Source organism: Chiloscyllium plagiosum, chromosome 4, assembly GCF_004010195.1.
Source record: "Chiloscyllium plagiosum isolate BGI_BamShark_2017 chromosome 4, ASM401019v2, whole genome shotgun sequence".
Classification (NCBI taxonomy): Eukaryota; Metazoa; Chordata; class Chondrichthyes; order Orectolobiformes; family Hemiscylliidae; genus Chiloscyllium; species Chiloscyllium plagiosum.
The window spans coordinates 105642694-105652351 of NC_057713.1; the positions used below are offsets into that span (position 1 = coordinate 105642694).

General features: G+C 41.3%; 1 protein-coding gene across 1 annotated transcript in view; it reads right to left on the reverse strand.

Moving 5' to 3' along the window:
* The window catches only part of LOC122549511 (golgin subfamily A member 4-like), a 188897-nt gene that overhangs the window by 141792 nt on the left and 37447 nt on the right, over positions 1-9658 (reverse strand). Inside the window, 2 exon segments of the mRNA XM_043689370.1 lie at positions 5402-5722; positions 7036-7119. Coding sequence (XP_043545305.1) covers positions 5402-5722; positions 7036-7119 — 405 coding nt within the window.

The window sequence follows — 9658 nt, forward strand, 5'->3', positions numbered from 1 at the left end:
TGTGGTGAGTATCTGGAAGAGGATGCCAGAGGTAGTGGTGGAAGGGAGTACAATTTTGTCAGTTATCAAACATTCTGACGGGTACGTAGATAGGATAGCTGTGGAGGGATAAACACAGGCAAACGGGAATAGATTAATTGTGAAAATTGAGCAGCATGTATAATCTGCTTGGAAAGACCTGTTTCTGTGCCGTAAACCTCTGTAACACTGTGACAACTTGTTTGGAATTAATCCCCAATGAATCTGGTGAGAGGAAGGCCACCTTCCATAGCAATGTTTCCAAACTTTCTTTTCGCTTTATTTTAAGTGTTTACCCTCCCACAGTGTTGATAGGGTCGTCAATCATACCCACTTAATTTCTTACATTTCTGTGCTTCTACCTTTACCTCTCGACCAGAACCATGACAGACTTCCCTTTGTATTCAAATTACATCCCACCAGCCTCGATACTCAATACATCATCCTCCGCCATTTCTGTAAATTCCTGAATGCTGCAACCAAACACATTTCCCTCTACTCCGAAACATTCTGAAGAGATTTTTCCCGACAACGCAATAATTTATTCATCAATCACCGACAAAAACCCCTCCCCCTGTACCTTTCAAGAAAGTGCAGGAGATACAATAATTCCCATTTTACCCCCTCTCTTCTTACAGTTAAAAGCCCCTTACACTCTCTCTAATGAAATAATAACTTATTTACAACATGTTCCAAATGAGTGCACTGTAGTTGCCACTGATGATGTGGTCACCACTACATTAGGGACACCAAATGCAGATTGAGTTGAGAATGCAGAACCCTGCAATCCATCTTCAAGCGTAACTCCAAGGCTCAGTTCAATTTCCCACTCAACTCCCACTGTGACTCTTGCCTCCAAAAAAGCTTCAACATAGCTTGTCTTGTGTTAAAGGGACAATACTCATCTTTTTTTTAAGGCACTTCACAGCCTTCCATACTCAAACCAGAGTTCAGCAATCTCAAGTCATAACCTCTACTCCCAATTGCTCCCAGATAACAGTTGTTGATATTTTCTCTGATTCACACCTCCTCGAGACCCTCCTTAATGGTTTTACATATCTTATCATTATTTTACTTTGCCTTAGAGCATCACCCATTAGTCTTTAACGGGTTTGGTCTGTCATTGAAATACAAACTGATCTTTTTTGGTCCACTTCCTCATTTTCTGTTTCTATACTTACTTTTAAAGGTTGTTGCATACCTTACATGAATTGCGAATTCCATTTCTCCCTCCACAGAAGATGTCTGACCTACCATTTGGAGAATTTTCTGTTCAGATGGGTGTCCACTTGGATTAAATAACTCTTAACTCTCGAAACTCCAGGGAATACAACTTGTATGTGACCTTTCATTATAATTTAAGATTAGGAATCCAGGTACCATTCTGGTATATCTATGCTCCACTGCCCCAAAGGTTAATGCATCCTTCCCGAAGTGTGGTTACACAACTCCAGTCTGGCCTAACTCGGACTTTGTACAGCTGTGGCATAGTTTCTGTCCCCTTGCATTCGAGCCCCAAAATACACAAGCCAGCATTCTAGATAGCCTTCTTGATTACTTTTTCTGTCTACCTACGACACTTTAATGGTCAATGCAAATGATTCTCATTGTACATATCTTAACTGCATTTAACCAATATTCAACAATTAAAACTTTAATTCCTAAAGCTGAAAACTATACTCCAAAACATATAAACCATGACTTAGATGTTCACAAAAGCTACTGAGGAAACAGCCCTGAAAATGGCATGGAGTAGTATATATCATGCGGTTTATTCTCAGCAGTTCACAGAACAGAAGCACGCAGGTGCAATTCCAAAAGACAGCAAGGAATTAACTTCTTAGGTCCAAGCTCTTATGAAAATAAGAGAGATGCAGACTTTAGGTACCCTGTCTTTCAATGAAAATGTTTCCTGTCATTGTACAATGACTACTAGGGAATTATCCTAACTTGTGGGAAATTTTGAAGGTGTCCTCCAGTAACTTGCACGTATGTCTGTACATATCATCATCAAACACACAATCGCTTATTTTATTCATTCATGGGATCTGGGTTTATCATCAGATGCCATCAATACTGACCCAGCCAAAGATGTCATTGAGAAGGTGGTGCTATGCTACATTATTGGCATCATGCTATCCATTTGATGTAGATACACTCACAATGTTGTAAGGGAGTGTGTTCCAGTGACACTGAAGAAATGGTGATTTATTATGGTCAGCATCTTGGAGAGCAGTTAGTGTTCCCATTTATTTGCTGCCCTTGTCCTCCAGATGGTAGTGATCATTGGTTTGTAAAAGGACTGTCATAGCCACCTTAGGGAATTGCTACAGTGCATCTTATATAGAGTATACACTGTTCCGACGTAGCATTAGTAGTGAAGGGAGTGAATGTTTGTTGACATGATGCCAATCAAATTGACTGCTTTGTTTTTGATGTACCAAGCTTTTTGCGTGTTGTTGGAGCTGCGTTCATTGCAGCCAAGTGGAGAGTATTGCATCATACTCCTGACTTCTATCTTGTAAACGGCTGACAGGAATTGGGGAATCAGGTGTCTAGTTACGCATGGCAGGACTTCTACACTTTAACCCGTCCTTGCAATAATTGTATTCATGTGGCTAGTCCAGATCAGTTTCTGGTTAATGACAAACCCCAGGATGTTATTAGTAGAGATTCAATTATAGCAACACTATTGAAGATCAAGGGGCGAGAGTTAGACACTGTCTTGTTGGAGATAGTCATTGCCTGGCACTTCTAAGCTGAGCATTACTTGCCACTTGTCCAAACCTGAATATTGTCCTGTCTTGCTGCATTTGGAATTTCTCAGCATGGGGTGTTGTGAAAGTGCTGAACACTGAAGATTGCAAAATGAACACCCCATTTCTGACCTTGTAATGGAGGGAAGGTCATTGAGGAAGCAGTTTGAAGATGGTTGGGTGAAGGACACCTACCCTGAGGAACTTCTACAGAGATGTGCTGGAACTGAGATGGTCAACTTCCAACAATCACAACTACCGTGGCCCAAAGTGGGTATCAAGAGCAGGTTCAGCTGAACAAGTGCTGCTTGATAGCACAATTAGTGACACCTTCCATCACTTTACTGCTGAAAAGGGGTTAAGTGGCCAGGTTGGATTTGTCCTGCTTTTGTGTACAGGATACACCTGGGCAATCTTCCACATTGTTGGGTAAATGCCACTATCGTATCTGAACTGGAATAGCTTGGTTCGACGGTACAGCAAGTTCTGGATCACGAGTCTTCATGATTATTGCTGAAATGTTGTCAGGCCCTATACCTTTTACATTATCCAGTGTCCTCATCTATTTCTTTGACTAAAACCTGGCATCTGTGTTGCTGGGGATCTGCAGAGGAAGCCAGGATGGATCATCCACTCAGTACTTCTGACTGGAGTTTGAAGATGTGAGTATTTGTGGACAGTCCTCCTCCAGAGAGTTGTATATTTAAACACCATTCATGGTTGGACTTAACAAGACTGCAGAGCTTAGAACTGATATATTGGTCACGGAATCACTAAGCTCTATCACTTGCTGCTTGGCACAGAAGTAATCCTGAAATGTCTCTTGTTTTTCATCATTTAAAAATTGACCCACATTATCCTTCATCACACTTTGCTGTTTTCTACATTGCTCCCATTTGTCATAATCTGTGTTATTGTTCTTATCTTGGCATGCTTTCATGTGAGCTTTATGTTGTCACTCCCTTCTTCAATCAATCTTTTTTCTTTAGAAGTACCCCTTCAGCATATAAACTAGCTACTTCAAGTTATTTTTGAAGAACTTCACAGATGTTCTGTCTTCCAAATCGTTAGCAAATTTGCCCAGTTTACAATCTGCATCTAATCATATTGAAGCCAGCCTCAGTGAAATCTTGATATTGTTGTGTTGTGCTTCAAACATTTTGATCATATTATGATTGCTATTACACGAATTTTTAAGCACCATGAGATTGCTAACTAAATACAGCTCATTACTCATCACCAAATCTAATGTGACTGCCACCTTCTTGATTCTCTGATGTAATATTGTAAAACACTATGTTGAATACATAAAGAAATTCACAACATCTTTTGGAATATGCTAATCTGCTTATCACAATTTACATTCAAGTTAAAAGGCCACTTTAAAATTTTTTTTTGTGGATTTGGATGTCACTGGCACGGCCAACATTCTTTTCTTTCGTTGGTGTGGCTTGCTAAGCCATTTCAGAAGCAGTGGATCTACAATCAGGTGAACATGTGGCAGATTAGTAAAGAAGATAGATTTTCATAACAATTGATGGTAGTTTTCATGTTTACCAACACTCATGAACTAAATGCATAATCCATGTCATGGTGGAATACAAACCTATGACACCACACTGCTAGCAACCATCTTCCTGCCTAGTTTATCCTTAATCACCAAGGCAGCACATCACCTTTGCTATTTTCCCACCTTTCCTGTGATTCTCACATTTTGGTGTATTTAGATCCAAATCTTACATCCATGCTGCAGTAAAGGCTACCATGTTAGACACTCCAAGCTCAAGTTTTGCAGAAGCAAAATAGAAATTGTTGGAAAAGCTCAGCAAGTTTGGCAGCCTCTGTGGAGAGAAATCAGAGTTAACATTTCAGGTTGAGTGAACTTTCCTCAGTCCTATTTTCCAATTTCTATGTTTGTTTCTTTTGGTTTTTGTTCTGAATTTGTGCATGCTCTTCATTTATCTTGGTCCTCATATTCTCTGCTAACCCCCATTCGTAACCCTAACTCTGTTTTTATGAAGGATATCTATTTGGGACACATACTTGCCTACCCTTCTACACAAGCATTTTACTCTTTGGGATGAATTGGCAGACGCCAACAGTAATTAACAACTCATTGTCTTATGGCACCAATAAATAAATGAGAAGGTTGCAAAAAGAAACTGATTTGCATTCTGTGTAGATTGGGATGACACTGTCATTTTGAGTCAGAAAATAAAAGATCATGTTCCATATTAAGACTTCACCAGATACCACTGTTGACATCAATGCAAAAACACGCTAAATTTCAACACGAGTTTTAAAGAAAAGCACTGCTTGTCTGTTCAGGTTCAAGAAAAACTGGGATTGTGTGTATTCTGGCCAATATTGCTCCTCCCAAACAACTGCTAATATGGCAAGTTATTTAGTGTATTTAAGAGAGAATTACAAGAGAATGATTGCTGCCGCAGGAAAATACAGTGAATGTGAAAGTTGTGTTATTTCAGTAGTAGCACTGAAAGTCTATTGATATCACATAAACTGCAACAGGTCAAGGCAGTTTTCAAACACAATTAGGGCTGAACAAGAAATGTTCATCTTACCAGCCTAGATCACATCCCGTGAATGAAGGATAATAAAATTTTTACCTCTGAATACTTCAGCCGATAGTTGCTCAAACTCCGCTCCATCCTGCGAAACTGGTTCGAAGATGGATCCTTGCTAAGGCTCTCAAAGTTACCTGTGGAATCTTCTGCCTCACTTTCAATATCTGACGACGGATCAAAGGTGATACCAGAACTTTGAACATCTGCATCGATTCTATTGAGAGATTCTCTTGAGGCAGATCGCACTAATGATTCTTTTGAAGGAGACTGAAATAGAGTCTCTTTTGAAGAGGCTCGAAATAAAGACTCGATAGATGGAACACGAAGCTGAAGTTTTTGGGCAAATGACTGCATCTCAGGCTTCTACAAAAGAACAGACATATATCAATTCTGAGAATAAAAGGAATAACATCTTTTTTAAGTAACTCAAATTTTAGCAGTTTCTTGTGATCTCCCATGTATTTGCTTATGTTAAATCTAAGAGGCAACATATTGACTACGTCCAAATTGTGTCAAAATTAAGAACAGTCTCAGATTCAGAACACGCCTATGTTTTATAACCCAAAGGACTGCAAGTTTTATAGTTTGAACAGGAACTGAATTTGTTCAAGGCCGTTATTATTAGTCTTAAATCCATCAAAAGTTATAATTTTCCTCGACAATAAAATCCCAACTTGACTGATCTACAAATGCTTTGAAACTGGACTCTTTAGTTCCTGTGGAGCAAATGGTTAATCGTTGCTCAAATTATGATGAACAGTAGCAAACAAAGTTGACAGCTGACATCTTTGCACAATAATTTAAAAAAAATCAATATCCAGTTCTCCTTTTGAACCAAAAGTATATAGAGAATACACAGCACGGAAACAGTCTCTGCAGCCCAAATCATCTAAGCCTCCTGCCACCTTACTTCATTTCACCCCAACATGCACTTTTATTCTTTGTTCCCTGAATGACATGTCCACCTACTTCTTTCTCTCCCTAGTTACCCGTTGAACATAAAATAAGCTACTTCCCTCAATCATTCCAGGTGGTAGCCAGTCCGACAGTCTATCCACTGAGGTGACAAGGTGTTCTTGAATTGCTAAAGAACTGAATACTAACTCTTTGAAATTTATGATTCCTAGCTTTGAATACCCCACATTTAGAAACACTTTCTCGATCAATACTCTTCATGAACTTTTAAACTTTTTGCAACTCACTTGTCTTCTTTCTCCCTGTACTTCCTGTATCAACCTTTTAAGTCCATTTTTACATTTGAGTACTTCTTATCAATTCTGTAATGCGGAGTTGAGATGTGTACAGTACCCTAACCAATATTTGATGTAAGCTTTACCTAACTCCTCTACTTTTTAAGTTTATGCAACTCGATTTGAACCTTGCTAAGACTTGCTAAGGTCACTTCTATCATTTGTGAATATATACCCAGAAATCCCTTTGTTCCTTCAATCTAATTAGAAATTTATCTAGTGCAACACTGGCCAATATAAATTCATCTTATAGATCACAGAATTAAACCCAAATATTCCGAGAGTGGAATGTTGCCTTTATGTAAGTCTTTTCAGTATTTGAATTTGAATACTACAATGCAACATTTATGTGCACAATTCTGTAAATCATTGTTATTACCCTTGTTTATTAGTCTACCAAATAACATCAATTGGTCAAAGGCTCACCAGAGCAGTGACTGAACCTTCATCACTGAAGTGATGTGTTATCTTTGGAGAAGACAGGTTTTCAGTCGATGTCTTGAGTACATTCTGGAAGCAAAATTAAATCAGACCAAGAAAGCAGTTAATTGAAGCTCATTCTGACATGTTGCTTTGAGAAAAATAATACAATTCTCGCAGTTTTCATTTTTTAGATTAGATTAGATTCCCTACAGTGTGGAAACAGGCCCTTCGGCCCAACAGGTCCACACAGACCCTCCGAAGAGTAACCCATCCAGACCCATTTCCTTCTGACGAAGGCACTAACACTATGGGCAATTTAGCATGGCCAATTCACCTGACCTGCACAGGGTCATCGTATTTACAAAGGTAACAATCAATGTTCTGAAACTTAGGTTGTGGTCATTTTACAGAGCTATACATTTCCTTGATGCACAGGATGTGTCTGGGATGCAAATACTGGCCAATGAGAAGTTCTACCATTGTGTGAAATCATTCTTCTTCAAGTTTATACAAATCATCTCAACTAATTTAAAGCATTCTTTGAGACTATTTAATGCCTAACAAAATGTAATATAAAAGATAATGTTCAAAGACACTTCATAAAGAATGTGTTAAAATCATTAGCAATCTTTAGACAGAGACAGACTAGAAGATTAGTTTAATAGTTTTGTTAGGAGTGACAGTTAATCACAGGAAAAGGACTACCAACACTAGCAAAGACATATTTGTGACTCGGTTTTATAAGATTCATGTTGATAAAATTATTATAAATTAAAACTTCTTTGCCAGATTGCTAGCCCATCTTGTAGTTAAGGTGCATGAATAATGTCAGGCACTTCGTGGTAATAATGGCACTTGCAGATTGATGCAAAGTATTATTGTCTCACTTAGAGAGTCATACAACATGGAAACAGACCCTCAGTCCAACTCATCCATGCTGACCAGATATCCTAAACTGATCTTGTCCCATTTGCAAGCATTTGGCCCAGATCTCTCTGAACCCTTCCTATTCATATACCCATCCAAATACCTTTCAATTCCACCAATTCTCTGGCAGCTTGGGCTTGCACCACTCTCAGGTCCTTTTTACATGTTTCACCTCTGACTTTAAACCTATGGCCTCTAGCTTTGAACTCCCCCAGCCTAGGAAAAACGACCTTGGCTATTAACCCGAATGCCCCGGCCGACCCATCGTCAACAAACCCGACTGCCCCGGTCGACCCATTGTCAACAAACCCGACTGCCCCGGCTGATCCATTGTCACCAAAATCTAATCACCTCAGGAGATCTCCCATCCACTGCCTCCAACCTCATAGTCCCACAATCCTGCACCGCCCATTTCTACCTCCTATCCAAAATCCACAAACCCGACTGCCCCAGCCGACCCATTGTCTCAGCCTGCTCCTGCCCCACCGAACTCATCTCTGCGTACTTCGACACTGTCCTGACCCCCTTAGTCCAAGAACTCCCCACCTACGTTCGGCACACCACCTACGCCCTCCACCTCCTCTATGATTTTCGCTTCCCCGGCCCCCAACGCCTTATCTTCACCATGGACCTTATCTTCACCATGGACATCCAGTCCCTATACACTTCCATCCCCCATCACGAAGGCCTCCATGCCCTCCACTTCTTCCTCTCCCACCGACCCAACCAGTACCCTTCCACTGACACCCTCCTTCGACTGACTGAACTGCTCCTCACTCTGAACAACTTCTCCTTCCAATCCTCCCACTTCCTCCAAACCAAAGGAGTAGCCATGGGCTCTGCCTGCCTCTTCGTCAGATATGTGGAACAGTCCATCTTCCATAGCTACACTGGCACCACCTCCCACCTTTTCCTCCACTACATCGATGATTGCATTGGCGCTACCTCGTGCTCGCACGAGGAGGTTGAACAGTTCATCCACTTTACTAACACTTTCCACCCCGACTTCAAATTTACTTGGACCGTCTCAGACACCTCCTTCCCCTTCCTCGACCTCTCCATTTCTATCTCGGGCGACCGACTCAACACATTTACTACAAACCAATCAAATCCCACAGCTACCTAGATTACACCTCCTCCCACCCTGCCCCCTGTAAAAATGCCATCCCATATTCCCAATTCCTCTGCTGCATCTGCTCCCAGGAGGACCAATTCCACTACCGAACAACTCAAATGGCCTCCTTCTTCAAAGACCGCAATTTCCCCCCCCAACGTGGTCGACGACGCTCTCCACCGCATCTCCTCCACTTCCTGCACCTCCGCCCTTGAACCCAACCCCTCCCATCGCCACCAGGACAGAATCCCACTGATCCTCACCTTCCACCCCACCAACCTCCGGATACATCGTATCATCCTTCGTCATTTCCGCCACCTCCAGACAGACCCCACCACCAGGGGTATATTTCCCTCTCCACCCCTATCTGCATTCAGGAGAGACGACTCCCTCCGCGACTCCTTCGTCGGGTCCACACCCCCCACCAACCCAACCTCCACTCCCAGCACCTTCCCCTGCAACCACAAGAAATGCAAAACTTGTGCCCACACCTCCCCCCTCACCTCCCTCCAAGGCCCCAGTGGATCCTTCTATATCCGTCGCAAATTTACCTGCACCTCCACACACATCATTTACTGCATCCGC